General features: G+C 32.6%; 1 protein-coding gene across 4 annotated transcripts in view; it reads right to left on the reverse strand.

Annotated features, from left to right (window-relative positions):
• Positions 1 to 478: 478 nt before the first annotated feature.
• Positions 479 to 22,773, reverse strand: part of LOC143253047 (ankyrin repeat and BTB/POZ domain-containing protein 1-like) — a 52,831-nt gene continuing 30,536 nt past the window's right edge. For all 4 annotated transcript variants that reach the window (XM_076506157.1, XM_076506156.1, XM_076506159.1 and 1 more), the window contains exons 10-12: positions 22,144 to 22,308; positions 3,313 to 3,513; positions 479 to 1,061 (exon numbers count right to left, since the gene is read on the reverse strand). In XM_076506157.1, the coding sequence (XP_076362272.1) occupies positions 855 to 1,061; positions 3,313 to 3,513; positions 22,144 to 22,308 (573 nt within the window). In that variant the 3' untranslated portion in view covers positions 479 to 854. The remainder of the gene's footprint in view (positions 1,062 to 3,312; positions 3,514 to 22,143; positions 22,309 to 22,773) is intronic.

Consider the following 22,773-nt stretch of genomic DNA (forward strand, 5'->3'; position numbering starts at 1 on the left):
ACATTAAAACAATGTGTCCAATAAGAATAATAAACAGGCCTGGTGACCAAAATAATCAGTTATCGAATTTGAGTGTTATATATGTATATAAGGATGATTTAAGAAAAAATAACTTGTAAACCTAAACCCATCACTGGACATCTATTGCCTTTTCAAAATTATGCTAACATTTAAAGATATTTTTTTAGCAACATCTATAACAGTTTTAGTTATATTTTAGTTAGGGGTACAAGGTGTAGTTTGGAAAGTATAAGCAATATTTATCTTACTGATGTTCATTGCTTTCATACCTTAAAGCTGTTATAAAAAAACATCTTTCACATAAAATACCAGACAGCCAAGTGTATCCTCAAAGCATATCAAAAATAATGTTTATAGGTACAATATTGTGAATATGTTTTAAGTTAATAAATATATTTCATTAATAAAATACACTATATTTAAATTTCAGAATTTTTAATGTACAAGAAACATATTAGACTTTGAAATGTGCAAGTTTTAATGAATGCTATAAATTTTTTTACAAAATATTTTATTCTGGTAAATCTGCAAGTACTATTCATGCATGTATAATTTAATAACTAACAAGAAAAAACATATATACAATGGCTTATATTCTCTGATAAGAACATCCCTTCCTAAATATTAGTGAAGGTAGTGGTTACAAATGAGATTTGGCTTTTTGTATTTTACAAAAAAAAAAAAAAGCATGAATACCTGTACCACTTAAGAAACAACATAAGAACCTTTTTTAATAAACAATCTTGTACAATTATAATTATAGAAGAAGCTTGTTGAAGGTTATATAATAATTTCACAATTTGTGTGAAAAATACACAAATATAACTACAAAATTAACCTTCAAGCCCTAAGTTTTCCAAAAGGTTGTCAATGAGAGATAGTTTATCATTGGCCTCCTCCATTTCTGAAAATGTCTGAACATTGCTAGTAATATGGTATCGAATGTCATCAATAACAGCAATACTATCAGTATCCTGTCTTTCTTTTACTTCTAATGCATCTTCCTTTACTAAGGCATTAAATTCTGGTGTTTCCACAATCTTGAAAAAAAGGAAACAATAATAACACCCATATCAAGTAGTTTTTATTTAAAGGACTTCAGAACATGATTAAATAAAGTGGAACTGAAAAACAATTACCGATCAAAAGAAATAAAAATGTTTATAATTTTAAATGATCATAATATAAATTTAATGCACGAGTTTTTCTATAACCTTTACATATATAGCTCAGTCGTTTGAGAACTCTTCATTACCAAATTATTCAGTATTCCCTGAGAAACTTCTTCATTACCAAATTATTCAGTATTCCCTGAGAAAATGTTTAGTGTAAAATAAGAAGTACAAAATTAACAGTCTTATCAATATAAATTGAGTTAATGAAACTAATCACAATGTGGTAACAAAATATTAGTTCGAAGACTAGGAAACTAGTCTCATGTGCTCTTCTCTCCTGAACAATCTTCTGAAAAGAAATTTGCTCCCCCAATTGAGAAAACGTGATTATGAAGGAATTCAACTTCAAACGACTTTTAGAGATATTAATGTTGGGTAAGGTTTCAATTATATAAATTTTAATAGTTCTCTACTTCATGATGTTATCAAAGTTTCTTGCATGGAGATATGTTATTTGTACTAACATTTTAAATTTTCCTTTTTTGTTCTGTTAACCTTTAGTTTAAACATCTTTTCATTTAACCAATGTAAAAAATCTTCACAATTGTCAAGGAATATTACAGATGTCCTGTATTTTGTGTCCTTGAACAGTTTTAGGTCAGCTTATTTTTACTAGCAATAGGGTACTTGTAAGTGGCAAAATAAAATTTGCTTTAGGATTTTCTTTAAGAGTTCAAATTTTGCACTCTGTTTCAAGTATGATAGTTTTGATCTGTTAGTTATTTTTCATATGTTTTCTTTTCTTTATGATGAATTGAATAGGAAGTTGTAAATTATTTAAGATGGACAAGACAATTTAATTTTCTTGATTTAATGATTAAAAAATGACATATTCTGTAAGCTCTTAGAAACACAGAGGTTGAAATAGATGATTTAGCATTTTAAAATGCTAAATCATCTACTTAATGGCAGCATGATAAAAACAGTAGATAAGTGAGAGTTTTTGGCACTTGGTAGGTAGACAAAACATGCCCTGTAACACTTCTAGTTAAAAGAGAAACCAAAAAAAGGGAAGGATACTGTTGATTTCCCAATCATATTTAAACTTTGGTTTTGAACCTTTCTTGAAAATCACTTTTGCGAATAAGCCAGAGAGAGATAGGATATCACCTAGATATTGGAATCATGGATCCTTCATATTGTTCATGTCTACTGATAGAAATAATTCACTTTTAAAATAATCTACAAAGATGTTACGTAATACTGGACATAATGGATTCCCAATTACCTTGAAAAGGTCATAGCTATAACATAATGCAGAATAAAGTTGCTAGTAAAACAAAGTAAAGCAAAAAATAAACGACACTGTCTTCTGCTGCAGCAAGAACACCAACAGGACCTCCACCAAGTTAGTCATGCAGCAATTTTCACACATATAAAACTAACTTTAAGTGAAGTAATCAATCCAACATATGCATTTTTCTGCTGGAAGTGCAAATACTTTTACTAATTAATTACTACAGTGCTTCCCAAAAGTTTTAAGGAAAATACTATAAATACAAGAACAATCTTTTAATATATGAACACATTTAATAACTTACCTTTTACAAATTAGCCCAATTAATATACGTAAATTTTATATTTGTTTCTTTCCTGTTAAGCACAAAGACTTACCATTGAGTATGTACTTAGAAAGTAATATGATAAATGATAAAACATATACAATTTTCAAAAACTAAAAATAAAAAGACATTCAATTTATCATAGCATAAATTATCCACTACATAGTGTCTGATTTTTCTTTGAAGAGCTTGTAATGATTAAAATTAATTTACAATAAAATCCCCTTGAAGCCAAAATATCCTATTACACTTAAATTTATTTTGCTTTTACCTGAGGAGGAAATATTTTATATTTTGCTATACTTTTACATCTAGAACCAAGTTTACTACAAAATGACTTGTTTTAATTGAAATAATACTAAAAAAACAAAAAAAACTTTAGTGTTTGAGAACTGAAAAGAAGGTGGGTTATAAAACTGGAACTTAAGTATTCCTTTATATGTTATTTTGTTCATTACCATAGATTGCATTTATCAACAACTGAAGTACTGCTTCTTTACACTTCTTTCAGTAGGAATAAAAAACAAAACAATATGAAATTCTATCAGTCTTACCTCCTCTAAGTGTTTAGACATAAACTCTGCACATTGATCCTCTAGTCTGGGAAGTTTAAAGAGACGAGCTATGCGTAGGATGAAAAATATATTGGACTTATCTAACTGCTGTGCAATATATGAGGCACACTGACATTTAAGACCAGGCAAAAGGTACATATCTGCTGTACACAAGACATCATAGACATTACTTGTTGTCAGCTGTGTGTAGAAATAACATTTTCATCTCAGTGTCATTATTAAGTTTACTAAAATACTATTTTAACATCTTTCAGTACTTACATACTGCTCTAGTTAAATAAACTTTAAAAACTATTTAAACCCAACAGACAACTTCTACAGCCTTAAAACCCCTTAGTATTTTAGTATTACACACACATCTGAAAACAAGAAAGATACTTAAGACTTCTTCTGTAGTAAACAGTATCTTCTCTTTAAAAAAAAAAAATATATATATATATTTTGGCCTTTTGTTTTCTACAATATAACGTGTGGAAACCTTACTCTTAAATAATTAACTAATATGTAACGAGAAAAAAACTATGAAAATACAGTTTTCCAAAACAGCAACTTTCTAGGAGCTGTGCTATATTAACAGTCTATGTACACACTTTAAATTAAATAAGTGAAAAAACCTGATATTATGGTAAATGTACTCTTTGACACATATTTTGAATGTACACCTACTTGAAAAGCCTATGTGATCATGTGTGTTGATTCAACCAACATTCTTTCTCTGTTATATTCTCTAGGTAATAAATATATTCCCAGCAATGTATTTTAAATCTTCACTGATTATTGTTCATAACTGAAAATATATGTATTATTTGTGTTTGGCTCTCAAATGACAACTTTCTCTTAAACATACTTCTTAATTATATCTAAAATGATAAAAACCCACTTTTCAAACCTACTTGGGTTATTGTTATATACTACGACTTTTGAACCTGTGTGTTTTACTGACATCTTTATTATACCTTTTATTCAAAAGTTGACCATACAGTGTCTTAAAAAATGTTCTAAAAATAAAGTTCTTCATTGCAAATGAGACTTGTACACTTAAATATAAAATTTTTAAAACAAAAACTTCTCAGTTTAAAACATCCAGGTATGACATGAGCACTGTGAAAACATGAACCCTTGGTGTAAGAAACTTAATGTGACACTATTATTGAATAGCTGGAAAAAATGGGTTTAATTTGTACATTACTATATATATATATATCTTGATATGTTTTTAACAAAAATTAGTTACAGATAACATATTTTCATCACTATGAATGTTTCACTTAAATTTCACATTACAACACATTAAAAAATACTGTGTTCATTTTATACAGCTATCAGGCTGTTGTCATAAACAATATGAAATCCTGTTACATGAAAAATCTGGTTTTCATTGCTTTTAATGCACAATGAATCAATCAATGTTTAGTTCATGTAATATGTGTCTGTACAAATAAGACAATCTCTGTGTGACACTATAACAGTTTGAGACTTGTGATGTTATGAAAACATATAGGTTCAAAATCAAGAAATTTAAAATGCTTAAAGGCTAAGCCAAGATTCTGATTTTTGTTCAACAGCTTAAACTATCAATTCAAATTTGTTTATTGTTTTTCTTCTTTCAATAACTCATAGTAACTTAGGAGATGTGAAAAAATGTGAACCAATCAAGTGAACCAACTATGTTCTCTCCTCTGCTAATGTATACATCAAGTATGAGGACAGTTATTTCCTGTTAAACAACATATTATTTTGGTTTGAATTAGCTTTTCAAGTTGGAGAAGCATGATTATAATTAACTGTATTTCCTATAAGACATTTGTATTAGGCCTACTATATATATTATCAGCTAACCTTACGAATATAATGCAGTTGAAATACTACCGTTACAAAATCTTCTACTCCTGGAAATTTCTTAAGAGACGAGATAAAGAACGAAGTTTTTGGAAATATAATAGACCAAACACTAATATCTTATAATATGTATAACTCACTTAGTGTTTTTCTTTGCCTCTACTTTCTATGATGGGATTCTTACTACCTTTTTCATTCAGGTCTCTCCAATTTACTAGAAGTACTTATCTGCTGTAACACATCATAAATACTGTCACCTTCTTCTGGTTACTCTACATCAAAGTATGACTTTCACACCATAAAAAATACATCCTACACAAATGCTTTTATTTCCTTAACCTTGTTTATAATATTGGCATTAAGTGATTCTATGTTTTACTACATGTTAATGGCAGAAAGTGGTTAAATATCCTTCATATTCTTTTTCCATGATAAACATATCTTGTAGATGATCATTTCTGTTAAACTATGATATAAAATGAAACACATAACATCATACAATAGAATCACAGTTTGTAACAAATCTAGCAATAACAAAACCAATATGAATGTTTCTATACACAAAAATTTTATAAACTTTCGATTCAAAAATCAGTTTAATATATTAATAAAAAAAGTAAAACATAACTATGCTTAGTAGGTTACTTGTACAAGTCAATGTTAAAATTGTATGTTTAATTATGTTACAGAGGTAAAAGTTTATCATTTATTGAAGACATAAAACATTAATAAAAAAAATAATACCTGACCAGTACCACAGAAAAATATAATTTGTATAAAATCTTTTACCATCAGTCTTAACATATATTTATGTTCTCTCACTCGTGGATTCTCAGAACCTTAACTATCCCCTGTACCAAACACATAGGGATGCCTGCACGAAGTAATAAATAACTATATGTAATGTCTCAACTCTGACAATTAATGCAATATATTTTAAATAACACCATGTCAAGTTGGATGCGTAAAATTTACCACATTACAAACAAAATCCAGTATTTAAGAAGATAGAAAACAATAAATAAAAAATAAACTAATATCTGATCTGGTGATTATCATTATAATAACTATGATAATTGTTAAAGTGTGGTATTGCTTAAATACAGTGTGGCTTTACTGCTAGAAGAAACAACAACTGTTTAAACAAAAGTTGCAAGTTACATCTTTTATCTTATTTCAAACTGTTTAGTGCTTAAACCTTTTATACTGTGATGCAAATGTATAAAATGCAAAAGATGTGACAACCATGGCAGAACCTGCACTCATCCATGTACACAGAGCTGTTCATAAGCAATGGAAAATATCTGCATATTTAGTACCAACAGTGTTTGACTACACTGTTTATTGAGAGAGGATTATAAGACTTGCACTAGAGTATGTCAGTGAAATAACATTCACCTATAGTGATGAAATATGCAAGTCTCTCATGCAATGTGAAGCTAAAGAGAGAAGTCAATATCAAAACCATGAAAACATAACTTCTGATTAGAGAAAGTTATGTACTTTGATCACAACTAAAAATCAAATTTGCTATAAGTATAGCTAATCAAACAGTTTTCTTATGTATATACTTATAAGGGTAGAATACATTGTTCCATAATTTGAGTACCTTTAATGCTGTTTTCAGCTGTAAACCTAATGGCAGCAGTAGGGGAGGCTTGTTTTTTAAAGATTGTTCACTTTCTAAGTATTATAGTTTGTATGCCACAAGATGTAAAGTGTTGTCTCCTCAATTTTATATCCACGTCACCTCACTTTAACAATATCTCACGAGGTTTAGTCAGCTTAACATAAATTCTAAGCTAACAATGCAAATTAACCCTCACTATAAAAGTATAATAATGAGAAAATTAAAATAAAAGTAATTACCTTTGACATAGTAACTAGTATATGCCAATGTCATTGATGAAAGGAACAGTAAATAAACAAAATAGCATTCCTTAATTACAGAACCAACAAACACTAGTTCCCTTGTATATGACTTTGGAAAATTTACTCTGTCTAATAATGCACTTTATCAAAGAAACTCAGTCTGGCACCTCTACAGTATAACATTCAAACTGTGACAGTTGATATATTATGGTCTAGATATAAGTTTGTCCAGTTGGATGGCTCTTTACAATTGAAAAAAACAAAATTCAATGTTTATGAAGATACAAAACAGAAAATAAAAAATCAAATAATACCTGACTTCACTATTATCATGAAACAATGTTAAATGTAATAAGAAGAAAATAGCTGGCAAAATTTAAAATTCACTATGGCAAAAAGTTTTTATTAATAATCTAAGTATATTCTGCTTTGTAAAGCTGTGTCTGGAAAACGCAGATAATTTGATATTTACAAGTGCAATTGATGTACAAAATCAGTGATGACGAGAAAACCCACTTGTAGAGAAAAATATGTGTTTAAAAACGACTGGTTTGGGTTGAGAAAAATTTTATGTAGAGGAGCGAACAACATTCCGACCTTCTTCAGTCATCATTTCAACATATATATTGATGTGCAAAACTTTTCTACAATATATCCTATTAAGGTTTGTAATATATGAAAATTCTAATCCAAATAAATGTGATCTGCAACTTGTTAGCAAAAACTTTTATTTTTAATTGAAATTCCCTATTGTTTGAATATACAAGCTCTATCCATAAACGTCTGTAATGTTGAACAAATCATTTTGTACTTAAAAATCTGAGAATATTACACATGTAAACTCCCCATCCTCAACATTTTTTAACATTGAACAAATCTATTTTGCCTAATAAGCTGAGTGGTAAACATTAACACTATTATAATTAATTAATCAGACTTGATAACAAATATACTTTCAGTTTACATTTGTATTTTTGCAGCTAATCTTTCACTCTAAGGAGAAATTATATCCCACGTTTTTTGTTAAAATGGTTAATGTGGTATTTAAATGTATGTTTCTCCCACATTAATCAAATGTCTGAATGGATTTGCAATATATTCTTGTAAAACTAATTTCTCTTACAACAGGATAGATACACTTAGTACACACTAGTAAAAAATAATCCAAGTTAGTATCAAAAACTGAATTCTTTACTTAATTCATTCATTCAAATTCTCTTTGTTACACATCATGCTGCATTTAAGATTTCTCCTTGTAAGCCATTATATTAGATATATTTATTTACAATTTCAAAATGCCATAATATTTGATTTATTTAAGTTCAAAATTAACTTAATTTTTATTTTACTCTCTCTATATAAATGCATGTGTGTACAACAATTTTTCAGTAATCTCTTTCAAAACTTCATTTTTCCACTATAACTACATAATCTGGAACTTTTAATGAATAAAATGTACTTTATTCAAAAGTCTAGTTACATCACTACTCTAATTTGATTGTTTATTCTGACATTTTGATTTTTTTTCTAAAATCTGTTTATATCTTTCCAAAAATCCTTTACTGGTTACTTTTCCTTATATTCTCCAAGATTTTATCACATTTTTTCTCTCTTGTATTATAGAACTTGGGTAGGTCACTTCTAGCCTTTACGTAATTAGTCATGTCTTCCTCTTCTAATCTTTCTCTAAATTTATTTAAATATCTCCTTATCTGTCTCACCTTCTCCTTACATTCTATATAAAATCAACCTTGACTATTTCTGTTCTTTTTATCCCCATTTTCTCTATTGTTTTTCCCATGCTTTATTTAAAATTTCTACTTATTCTTATACACTTATCATTTCACTCAACATTTTATATAAAATCTTTCTTCTTTTCTTCAATCCATTTCATTCATCCCCTTTTTTTCTTCAATATTTCTTATAGGTATTTCTGTAGAAATGGGAATCTTCATATTTCGAGAAATGTAGTCAAATTACAGTTTATGTGAATTTCTTTACTGTGCAAGTGTGTGATGTTTGAATAGCAATACATATTTTGATAGAGTCCATTTACTGTTTTAGGATATAAATTATTAATAATATTCTATGATTTGTGTTGTACGGTGATAGTTTATCTTCTTTTGAAAAATAGTTTTATTAAGTTTCTGTTGGTACTGGGTAATCTGGTGTGTTTACAGGTAATATGACCTTGAGAGTGTTTGTAATTACATTATACCTTCTATATTCATGTAAGAAGGTGAGATGGTTATCTGTATTTGCTAATTTACAGTAAAGTTTTTCTGAATACCTAAATGTCATAAAAATATCGAAGATAGTGAGGATTACAGGTTGTTTAGATAAAAAAAAGGCTGGATGCATAAACTTCCCAAGTAGCAAAAAAGATATATGCTAAAGATGTCAAAACTTACATACGAAAAATGTATTGAGCTAATTTTGCTGTTTGGCAAAAATAGATGTAATATTGCTGTCATATCTACTACTTTTGCTAGCAAGTACTATCATACAGGCACAATTTTTAAGGTCAACAATAACTAGCTTAATGTAATGATTCATTCAGATTAGATATGTAGTAGCTGAAACTACTGAATAGTATGTTTCTATCATAGACACTTCTTTTGCACATCAACCTCCAAGTACCAACAGTTTAAGATGATGTGACTACATTTTACAAATTATGAATAACTCTGTATTTCAAGAAATATATAGCTTGGTTGGTGTACTTGTTATCACTGAAATTCACTTACCTTTATGGTATTTCTTCCACCATACAAGATATAATTTATTTACCTAGTGGGTTAAGAGAAAACTTTCTCATCTTTTATTACTTAAGTGAATTATATGCACAGACCTGCAAATATTAAATTCTGAAAAATACTAATCCCTATCAGCAAGAAATGTAAACAGAAATGATATTAACACCAATTATATTTTATTTAATACTTATTAATTACAGTATGCTACTGAATGAGAGCTCCATAAGTAGCACTCCTGGCATTCTTTAGGAAATCATATGTAAATTATTGGGAAAAACATTATTTTTGTGCTACTTTCATTTTCCTTATAACCACTGATTCTAAGATGCTGATGTTTTGTAGCTTTGAGATGTTTTTAAATGTCATTTTTACCTCTGTGTGCAATGTAGAAATCACATAAAGAAATTGTACATCCTGCATAATTAATACCCTTCAAGAATGATACAATATCATGAAACATTTTTGAATACATATGCCTAAACTTCTAATTGGTTTAAACTTTTTACTTTCTCTGCTAAGACTCATTAAAGATGAAAAAGAACCATGTTTTCCAATCATTTTTCTCTCCAAAAATGCTCAGTGCAACACTGTTACTACTTTAACACTTTCTTAATACACTATTTCAAACATTTGTAAGATTTATATGCAAACCAGAAAGTGATGAATTATTTCCAGAATTTTGGATAAAATCACAAAATAACACAATTTGTAAAGGCACAAAATGAAAAATAAAACAACCTGAACAATCATATTAGTTGGCAGGTCTGTATACAATCTCTGATTATATTAAGCTATATCCATAACAAAAAAGAAAGCCATACTGAACTATTTTGTTGTTGTTTTTAACCACTTTTATGCAGAAATTTTCAGGTTTAGAAGAGTGCAGGCTAATTTGTTATTATTTTAGTGTAACGTGTTTACATATTTATCATTTTCATATGTATAACTAAGTCAAAAAACATATTTTTAGCAGCACAATAATAATAATAATAAACATCATTTAAGTCCTCTTTTCCCACTGGTAATTGTAACCGTATCATATTTCTATTTTATATTTACAGCAAAGACAATTAGGCTATTTCTCACAATTCCTAATTCTAAGCTACTGAAAAGAGGGAGATCAAATAGAAGCAACACCTTACTACCCACCATCCATACTAAGAGATTGACAGTTACTTTTACAATACACACATAGCTTAAAGTGCAAGGAAATATCTTGTGATATCACAAATACTCAAAGCTTGTTTGCCATGTTTAAAATCCATAGCTCACAAACTCAACAAATGCACCCATTAAAGGTTACAAACATATATTTTGATGTAACAACTGTGGTGTACAAATTAAGCACTTTGAAAACTTATAGCTCATGAACTAAATTGATATTTTATATAACAGATTTTAAGTCTAAAAATGGTAACTGATTTAGAAATGGCAATAAAACATTTTCTAAGACAAAGTGGAAAAACATTATACAGTAAATGAAAATGCCATTTTTTAATAAAATGTTTGAAGAATTTTTCATGTGTACATAACTTACAATTTTATTTTTGAGTAATTTCTCAAGCATAAATAGCATATCAAGAGTTTCTGTTTGCTTTTTGATAAATATAAAATTACATAATGAACTATCTCTGCTCTGCTTACCTCGAGTAACAAAATCTGATTTAACTTACTGTGCAGCTACTAGAGAGGGAGATGTGAAAAAGTATCAATTTTATAAGTTTTATATATTAATTTTTTTCACATATTAAGTAAGTTAACTTCACTATGATTTTAAAGCAGTTATTGTACATACACAAAAGTAGGATATTAGGTCTTGTAACTTGTCTGTTAACTGTCTACAAGAAATTCTATATTAGATTTTGCCCACTGGTTAGCTATAGCTTACTATACACGTGTAATACTCATCTTCCAAGAAAGTACGGGAGCTCATTTTACTTTATAAAACAGAAAATGCTAAAAGCAGGCACAAAAAACAATAAATTAACAGTAGTGTACTTTTTCTAAGTAATAAAGTTGCACAATTTATGGAACTACAAGCCCCAAAAATTCTACTCATCTACTGATTTTCGATATGATTGCTGGTCAGTCATCTAACAGGATAAATGCATTTTACTAGAAGAAATACACAATTTCAATCTAAAAATGTGTTCAAGTAAACATGCTAAATAATAAATACAGATATATTAAGTAGCAAGAAAAAAAATTTATATACAAAATATCCCTTCAAAGCAAAAACAAAAATTTTGTATTATGAGTGACCTATTTCTATAAGCTAGTGCACAACTGTTGTTCCTGTCAATGCCTTATGCTGTGGTAAAAGCAGCATAAAACAAATGTAAGATTAGTCATACTTACTGATGATTTTCTATTGTAAATGCAATGTTTTTTGACGTAATCCATCAAAAGGTTAATCATAATGTTGCCTGTTATAAAAATGTAAAATATCCACACATATTTGCAAAGTTGTGGCAATGATAACAAAAAGAAAAAGAATGAAAGAGCTAAAGTGGAAAAAGAAAACTCAGCCACAAAAAGAAAGACATTAATTAGAGCTGGTTAGAATAATTTCCTTGCCTGAATGCCAACAATGATGAATTGTTCAGCAAAGTTATTGAACAATTTTCAGACCTTTCAGATAAACTTGTTCTTAATTAACAGTATGAAATACAGCAAATAAATTCTGAAACGAACATTTCATATGCATTGAAATTAGAAATGTTTTAGCCAAAACCAGTGGAGTACTGCCCACAAAGAGAATACAGAAGCTGAATTTTTTGTAAAAAAAGAATTTACATGGAAAATCATTTAACACAACTTAATGTGTGGCAAAGATAATGAATCACTGAAGATTATTAGCTGTACAAAGCACAATAGTATCAAAAAAGGGACAAACTGAAAGGCAAGGGATATAAAGATTTTTGTATAAACACTTCAGAAAGTTTCAAAGATGAAAAACAGAAAATTTATAAAAGCCAACTTTATTAATACACTTTCAAATAAATTAACTGACAAATGAATACACAGGAATTTATGTACACTACATGCTATAAAATGGTGAAATGAAAAAAAAAACACATATAACTGCAGATTATTTACCAGAAGCAGCACAACAAGCAATTTATTTGGTAAAATCTGTGAACTTATCTGAAATCATCAATGCGATCAACAACAGTATTAAATAAGTGTAATGCTATTCTTAATTATGTATCTGCACAATTAGAAAAGTATTTGATAACCTAAAAAACATTAACGCACTCATTGTGAAAACATTATAAAGCTATATGCAATATTCTGTTTATACAGCTTCCATACTGTTGTATTCATTGACATCTTGTTTTAATTATGCACACACAACATGTACACCTCACACACAGAGACTATGGATTTAGTACATAAACCCATGTACAGTACAATTGACTGAACAATATATATGTAAAAATGGCTTGTTTGGGTTGAGAAAACCTGACGACGACTGAAGAAGGTTGAAACATTGTTTGCTCCTCTACGTAAAAAAATATTCTCAACTCAAATGAGATGTTTTACATTTATACTTTTCTCTTCAAGTGGGTTTTCTCGACATCACTGATAATTAACTGAACAATTTCAGTACTCTACACGATTAAAAGTTGTAAAGGACTTTCTTTTTCTAATGTGTAAATACGGTAAATATTACAAACTCTTCTAAGAAAGAATACTTACATAATGAGGTTGATCTTTTTTGTAAACTTAAGGACATGACATTTCAAAAATTTTCAAGACTTCAATTTCCTCTTTATAATTGGAACAGTTTACACTTTAGTGTAATCAAATCAAGGGAAATGTCATTATTTGTCAAATAAAAATTATGGCTATAAAATTCAACCCTCCAAAAAATAATAAGTGAAAAACTTGTGATAATGCTAGGCATATCTTCTATTGCCAGTAAAAAAAAATAATCAACAAGTTGAAACTGATACAGGCTTAAACTTTAGGCCTATCCTGAAATCAATGGCTGTTTACATGAGAAAGATTGCAAAATAAAGTTAGATAACAGCTGTAACAAGATGCAAATCAAAACTTCATTTCCAAATTCCAGCATTCTAACCAATACGCCTCATTCATCCCATACAAATTGATTTATATTATCATGCTATAGAACTTTTTGAATGTCTTTACACTTGTATTCAAACACATCATATTCCGAGGTCCTACGAAGGAGAAAAAAATGAAAACAGCACTGTAAATTTATTAAATTATGTAACATTTTGATTAAACATTAAATTTCATAAAATAAAAATCATACAATAAAAGAACAATTACTAAATGACTTACAGAATTGATTGATTGATTTAGTGTTTTATGGCACAAAGCAGCGAGGCTATCTGCACCAGACATTCGGTAAAAATGTAAAAAAAGTAAAAAAAATAAATAAATAAATGTAGTAATAGACATAAATGGAAATGAAGGTAAAACAAAAAAAGTATAAAACCAATGTTGACACCTAGTCTACAATGTTAAGATAGAAGGCAGAGTATAAGAAGTTGTAAGGTATTTACTCTAGCAAAAAGGTAATGATCATAACCCGCCAGGAAGACTAACAGGTAAGTTCAAGAACTGCCGTCAGTCACCTGAAGTTGGTCTTTCCAGTCCTGGTTCCGGGTTATGTGTCATAGCAACCAGTATCAAAATGTAAAAGAATAAAAGTTTTAAAAGACACTCCGCAAAATCGTAATAATGAGTAGCCAAATGTCCAGTAAAAAGATAAAAGTCAAGTAAATGGAGTAAAATTTGTAAAAGTAATTGAAGATAAAAGCAAAACGGCAATTAAAACAGAAAATGGCGTAAAAACCAATGTTGACATCCAGTCAACAAAGTTGTAAAGAACTACCTGTAGCAGAATGGTAATGATCATAACCCGTCAGGAAGACTAACAGGTAAGTATAAAAACCACCGTCAGTCACCTGAAGTTGGTCTTTCTAGTCCTGGTTCCGGGTTATGAGTCAATATGGCCAGTACTAAGAAGTTAAGTAGTAAAAGTGTGAAATGATATGCAGCAAAAGTATAATAACAACCGCCAGGACGACTAACGAGTAGTTCAAACAGTAGCGTTAGTCACCTGAAGTTGGCCTTTCCAGTCCTGGTGTCGAGTTATTTAATGTTCTGGCCATTGTCCAATGTCAAATTGAAGGAGAGAGATTAAAACTGTAAAAAAGGAACCACAATTAAAAAGGTGTAATGAATAAATATGCAACACTTAAATGAGATTAAAAAGATTAATGGCCATTAAAAAATTAAAAACATTATCAAGATGGACAGAATCACCATCACCAATAACTCTGTCCAATGTTACAGACTGACCCTGGGAAAAAATATGTTTAAAATATTGCCGTCGTTGAGAATTGTAAAGATGGCAAGAAAGTAAAACATGGCTGATAGTGATTTGAGTGTTACACAAACTACACATTGGTGCATCAGTTCCAGATAAAAGAAAATGATGAGTTAAAAACTGACCAATGCGTAGCCTAGTGAGAACAACTTCCTCCTTCCGAACTTTACGGAAGCTAGATGGCCAAAGTCCAATTTGGGGTTTGATTTGAAAAAAGTTGTTGTCATGTTGCTCACTCCAAGTGGACTGCCAGCTGGCACGGAGCCGAGCCTTGAATACAACACCATAGTCCATGTAGGCATAGGAGTGATGGTGCTGAAGCATACATATTTAGCTGCCATGTCTCCAAGCTCGTTCCCGTGAACACCAACATGGCCTGGTATCCAGAAAAACTGGATTGAAGTAGCTGCTAATGAGAAATGGGCCAGTCGGTTTCGAATATCAGCGAGAATAGGATGTGAGCTAACGTGTAGCGATTCCAAGGCAAGTATAGAACTAAGCGAATCAGTATAAATAGTGCAGTTGGAGTACTGCTCAGCTGCAATATGATCCAGGGCAAGAGATATGGCATACAGTTCAGCAGTGAACACAGAAGCTGTAGAAGGGATTCTGCATGCAACTACTGACCCATAGCAAACCATAGCAGAGCCCACTGAATTACCTGATTTGGAACCATCTGTATAAATGGGAACTGAATGATTGTTTGAAAGATATTCATTGAATAAAAGACGGTACTTCCAATCTGGAGTATCTGACTTTTTTAGGTGACTGAAAGAAAGGTCACATTTGGGGGCTGTAATAAGCCATGGTGGGATGGGCCAACCTATGGAATCTGCAATGTTATCCAAGGACAGACCTAATTCATCCAATTGCGCCCGGATGCGAAGGCCAAGCGGAGCAATGACAGATCGTCTGTTCTGAAAAAGTACTGCCCACCGAGGAAAGAAAACACATTTCCAGGTGGGATGTTTTGGTAAGGAATGAAGTTTCGAAGTATATTGTAAAGATAGTTGCAAACTGCGAAGATGTAGAGAAGGTTCATGAGATTCAATGTATATACTTTGAATTGTAGAGGTACGGAAAGCCCCAGTGCAGAGTCAAAGTCCTTGGTGATGAATGGGGTCCAGCATCTTTAAGGCCGAGGGTCTGGCAGAGCCATAGACCACTGATCTATAATTGAGCTTCGATCTAATAAGAGCACGATATACCTTTAACATTGAACAGCGATCTGCCCCCCCAACTGGTAGAAGAGAGAACACGGAGGATGTTCAGTGCTCTTGTGCATTTGACCCAAAGCTGCTTTAAGTGTGGTATAAAGGTCAGTTTACGATCAAAGATAAGCCCCAAGAACTTGGTCTCCGGGACCACTGGCAGCAAAACTTAACCGATATGAAGTTCAGGATCAGGGTGAATACCCCGTCGACAGCAAAAGTGCATGCATACAGTTTTGGAGAGAGAGAAATTAAAGCCGTTCGCCAGAGTTCACTTCAGTACACAATTGAGGGCGGTTTGTAGTTGCCATTCAATATATCTCATGTTTGACGACTGACATGAGATGTGAAAGTCGTCGACATACAGCCCATTCGCAACAGTGAGAGGGAGTTGTTCAGTGATGGCATTTATCTTTATACTGAAAAATGTAACACTCAATACACAGCCTTGAGGGACTGCAAGTTCCTGTACAAAAGAAAGGGAAAGTGTTGAACCCACACGAACCTGGAATCTCCTGTCCATTAAAAATTTTTTAATAAACATTGGAAGATGGCCACGTAACCCATATGTATGGAGGTCTCGCAAAACGCCATACCTCCATGTTGTGTCGTAAGCCTTCTCTATGTCAAAGAATATTGATACAAGATGTTGGCGGTTGAGAAAGGCTTCTCTGATAGATGTTTCAAGACGAATTAGATGGTCTGTGGTGGAGTGCTGTCGACGGAACCCACACTGGGTGGGCGAGAGGAGGTTGTTTGATTCAAGGAACCAAACAAGACGAGCATTAACCATCCTTTTTAATGACTTACAGAGACAGCTCGTCAAAGCAATTGGATGGTAGTTTGAAGGAATCTTGGGATCTTTCCCTGGCTTAGAGAAAGGTAAAATAATAGTCTGGTGCCAGGAATTAGGATAAACATTCTTCTGCCAGATCTGGTTAAAAACAATTAAAAGAATATCAAGAAAAGCAGGAGATAGGTGGTGCAGCATGTCACACTGTACATCATCTGGTCCAACAGATGTACTGCCAGACCGATGAAGGGCCATTTATAGTTCCACCAGGGTAAAGAGACAATTATAGTCAAAGAAACAGTCAGTTTGAAAGGAAAGAGGTGATCGCTCTGCCCGAGTCTTGATGGCCAGGAAGGTGGAGGAACAAGCAGAAGTGCTAGATACCCGGCAAAAGCTTTCACCTAGAGTGTTAGCGATGTTCCGAACATCAGTCACCTCCTGACCATCAGAGAGTAAGATCGAGAGGGGGACAGAATTGTAGTGCCCATTAACCTTTCGAATCCTGTCCCATATGATCTTGGAACTGGTGGTAGAAGATATGCTGGTTGTGAACTTAATCCAAGATTCCTTCTGGCTTTGACGTCTTACCCACCTAGCATGTGCACGGGCCCATTGGAAAGCAACCCGGTTTGAAAGTGTGGGATATCTATGAAAAGTATCCCAGGCCCGCTTTTGAGCCTTCCATGCTAAGTGGCAAGCAGGATTCCACCACGGACGAGGATATCGTGGAAAACGAGTCGAGGTTTTAGGAATACACTGAGCAGCTGCATGTGTAATACAGTCAGTTACCGCTGCTACACAGTCGTCTATTGATGGCTGATTTACGATGGCAGGATCAAGTTCTGCGAGAGCAGTGAAAGTGGACCAGTCTGCCTGATCCAGCTTCCACCGGGCATGTGGGTAGGGTGGCATCGACCACGGCCAGTCTCTCTCAAAAGGATCGGAAAATTATCACTGCCTAGTGGATTACTATCAACCCTCCATGAAAAATGGGAGAATAATGAAGGGGAGCAAACTGAGAGATCAATAGCAGTAAAGGACTGACTAGGTGCATGAAAGTAAGTGGAAGAACCAGCATTGAAAAGAGAAAGATTGTGATCAGAGAGCATCCGCTCTACAGATCGGCCCCTCCCATCAATAATAGCACTTCCCCAGAGAGGATTAAAATCCCCTAGGATTAGAAATGGAGATGGCAATTGTTCAACGAGAGCATCAAGATCTGATTGATCATATGTCTCTCCAGGGGACAGGTACAGAGAACAAACAGTGATGGTATGACCCAAGGAAACACGGACGGCTACAGCCTCCAAGGGTGTGTTGAGTGACAAAGGGTGGGCACGTGTTGATCAACCAACAGTGCCACCCCTCCATGTACTCGACCATCACACAACCTGTCATTTCTGTACAGGGAAAACTGCCGAATGGAGACAGTATCAGCAGTTTTGAGAAATGTTTCTTGTAAAGAAAGACAAACAGGATGGTAGGAAGCAATCAGCATTTTGATATCATCCAGATTAGAACGTAAACCTCGACAGTTCTATTGTATCAAGGCGGCCATTTTTAAGAACGGGTAGGTGAAGTGGCTGGAGAAACCTTCGGTTTACAACCACGTCTTTTTTCTTTACTGTCTTTAGTCGGAGGAGGTCTATCAACCTCCATGGATCCTGCTCTGGGTCGGGTGGGCAGGTTTTTGTTATTGGAAAGGGAATCCGGTGACTGAGGACGAGAACGAATAATTGTTTTGTCTCTTGTGGTGGGAGAAAAAGATGTATCAGAAGAAATGCCTGTATTTGAAACTGAAGGACGTGGATCTTGAGGTTTGTTGGAAGGTATGGGAGGAACAGAGATGGATGTGGAAGTCGATTCATCAACCTTTTTAACCACGGAGGTCAAAAGGCTTTTCATTTGTTTTGAAAACGATTCTCTTGGAGGCACAGAGAGATCTGTCTGCACTCCCACTGTAGTTGTGGAATGAAGTGCAGCAGCATATGTCCGAGATGGAGTTGTGGACAGCAATTTCCGAGCCTCAGGATAACTAATGTTATGTGTCGTTTTCAAATGCTGCACCTCTTTTTCCTCCAACCATTTTGGGCAAGAATGAAAGTAAGAGGGGTGAGAACCATTGCAGTTTATGCAATGTGGGTTCATGTCACAGTCATAGGCATCGTGGTCCTTGCCTCCACAACGAGCATATGTCGGGGAACCACGACAAGATGTCTTTGAGTGGCCGAATCTCTGACATTGGAAACATCGAAGAGGGTTTGGTATGTATGGCCGAACCCTGCAAATGAGATAACCTGCCTTGATGGTGGCAGGTGCATGTGGTGAAGTAAATGTGAAAACGAGGGTATTTGTTGGCAGTGTAACTTCATCTTTGCAAGTGGAGATGCGCCTCACTGCAGAAACTCCTTGAGTGGAGAGACCAGCAAGAATCTCTGACTCGGGAACGTTCTTCAAATCCCTTTCAACAATAACTCCTCGTGAAGAATTCAAGGTAGTATGGGGTGTAACCTCAATAGGTATATCCCCAATTGCCTTTGAATTCAAGAGGAGTTCACTGTGTTGGGATGTGGATGTTTCAACCAATATGTCACCAGATCGAAGTTTCTTTACTGACTTTGGAGAGCCAGCAAGTCCCTCTAGTCCCTTTTGAATAAAAAAGGGGACATTTGCCCTAAAGGTTTTCCAAAAGAGAATGTAATATAAGAAAATGAGGTGCGTGTGTTACTGATGTTGAAGATTGCTGTTCTGAGTATTCAAGACGTGGTCGCTACCCATTGACTGTTTTTTACAATTTTATTTAAATTTTTGGAGGATCCATAGGAAAAAGAAAAAATTTCGGTACCCACTGACCCCACCCACCATGGAGCCCTACAAGGGGACGCACTACAAAGTCACGCAAGGACAATGCAGCAACGCCAGGGTTTCGTGAGCACTATACCCAAACACCAGCATCAGGCACAATGTCCACAACACCCGTTGAGAACTTCCAACACTGGTACTTGGTTGACTCTAGCCCAAGTGGACCAGCCGATTGACCCAAGGGGAGCCACCCGAAGGCCGCCCGTCTAGAGGAATTCGAGGCCAAAGTGGTGTGTTAGGGTTGGACCCTTCAACCACCAGGATCCTCTCCTCCCCTTCACGGGTCGCCACGCACGGCAAACACGTGGGTGGATGTTTAGATCCCAGAGAAGGTAACCAGATAGAACAGAACCTTCCCTGGGAGGTCCCCTCACCACGTACAGGAATCCACACCGAGGGGGACTTACAGAAACTAGCAAACATGAAAATTCAAAACTAATTTGCCAATTAAATTTTTAAATTGCTTGTTTTGACTAACAACCAAACTATAATATACCTCTTTGTTTTTCTTTATACATAATTCTTGAGAAAGACTTTGCCACAAAGGAGGAAAGTTATTTTCAGTATTTTTAACATTTTAGAAATGTAGGTCTTAATAGCATTGAGAGCTGTAATAATATTAAGGATTGTTTTTTAAAAGTTACAGTGGTGGTAAAATTCAATATAAAAAAATGTAAATCTTAAGTGTTAATTTTTTTCAAAATCAGAACATTTAGTTACTTGTTATCAATGATCATTTACTTTCAAACACCTTTCTAAAGCTGAAGTTTTGCATCAAATTAATAAGGAATATTTACTTTTAAAATGCAATATTTAAAAACATGTTATCTACACTGTATCATAAAAAACTGCTTGTGTCAGATATTGGTATGGTAAGAACTTTGGAATAAAAAAGAATAAATTAAGCACCGTAATTTCTAAATAAAGAGTCGATAAACCTAATTTATCTTGAAAACACTACTGTAACTTTCTTAACAAAGATTAGGGGAATAGATATAGATTAAGGTAAATATGACAAGACGAGAAAAACAGTAGCATGATCACCTTTGTCTGAAAAATTACCCAAGATTATTCTATACGATCTTTTAAGTTTTTCACACTTTCTTTCTCATTACCTCTTCTGACAGTCCATAATGTTAGTTTTATAAATAAATGACAACTCTGATTTTCAATACTGTATTCCTTCATAACAGCTAAGACATTTGCCACCACTATTGTTTTTTAAGTCGTTAAATCTCAAGATGATTATAGTTTTTACATTTTTAGCTTGATTTCTTATTTTCATGAAATTGTAATTGTTATGGTGAGGTAATGCATCAGTACTGTTTGCATACAAGTCTTGTGTTTGATACTCATGCAACTTGTGTTTTCTTTAGCTTAAGTTCTTAACAACTATTCATTTGAAATGTCAGACAGTCAAGCCTAATGAAGAGCATTTGCTTTAAAAACAGCAAACAGTAATAATAAAATAAAGCATATGTAATAAAGAGAAGTGTGAAATAACTATTTTTTGTTATATATTCTGCTCAATGCTCTTAGCCATCCAACAACAGGCATCATTTTGAAAGGCTACTTACAGTCTTTGTATAGTGAGAAACATAATTAAGAGCAGTACCATTTTAAAATACATTTCTGAAAATATTTTCCACAAGTTATACTGAAGAACAATAGGCCATTGGTTTCTTTTATTGATCAAGTGGACTTTACAAGAGACTTTGTTTCACAAAAAGGAATATAAGCATGCTACTAGTTCTTAGCTCTTCAATTAAAAAGATACAACCAAAATACTGTTTACAGTTTGATTACACTTATGTTAAAGAACAAATTTTGCTACTGGTATTGCAGACTGGATCTTTTAGATTTTTGAAAGTTCTAGGTATATATATAATTTAAGGTCATAACACTGATAATAAAGCTAATTTCAATATCTTGATACAGGTTTTTGTTTAAATTAAACAAGTTTCTTATTTACATATTTATCACTGTCAAATGTTCATTTACTTCTGAAGCTATAGACCAAAATAAAGTCTTACAATAAATCTATTTGAGGTTTCATCTATATTTATTGCAGTAGGTATCCAATTTTCACATACTCAATACGAAACTAACCTCTGTACTATTCCTATAAATGTACATCAGTATCCTAAGAAACACTTCCATCGAAATATCGTGCAACGTCACAATAGTTATGTCACTTTTCCCTTCACACTGGGTCTCTATAAAGTTTCCAGTTGTTAGAACTTTAAAGTAATCACTCCGTCCACAGAAAAAGATCTGCCCAAAATATCAGTAATTAGTTCCATTGCTGTAACATTTTCACCAAAACATTTTAAAGAATTGGTTTAAGTTTCCATAAATAAAATGCATGTAATGATAACACAAGTATTGTTTTAATTCACCAAATTTTATGATAATTATAGTTTTTATATTAATACCATGACCTGTTACTTTCGTAAAATTATAATTATGGTGAAATAATGTTTTACACAAAATTTGGCAACAATAGTACTATTTCAAATTCTATAATAGTTCTAAATTTCAATTATGACATTTGCTTGTGCACATTTGACTTAGAAGTACATTTACATTATAAAATATTCTTTATAAAGTATTTTTTCTAAGTATACAAACAGTATCATTGTTAAGAGTTTTGTAAAAAATTGTAGCAAGCATAGAGAAAGTTTATCACATTTATAAGAACAATGTTTAAGATTCTGTATTGTGTTTTTTTTTCAATTA

This window comes from Tachypleus tridentatus, chromosome 6 (assembly GCF_004210375.1).
Source record: "Tachypleus tridentatus isolate NWPU-2018 chromosome 6, ASM421037v1, whole genome shotgun sequence".
Classification (NCBI taxonomy): Eukaryota; Metazoa; Arthropoda; class Merostomata; order Xiphosura; family Limulidae; genus Tachypleus; species Tachypleus tridentatus.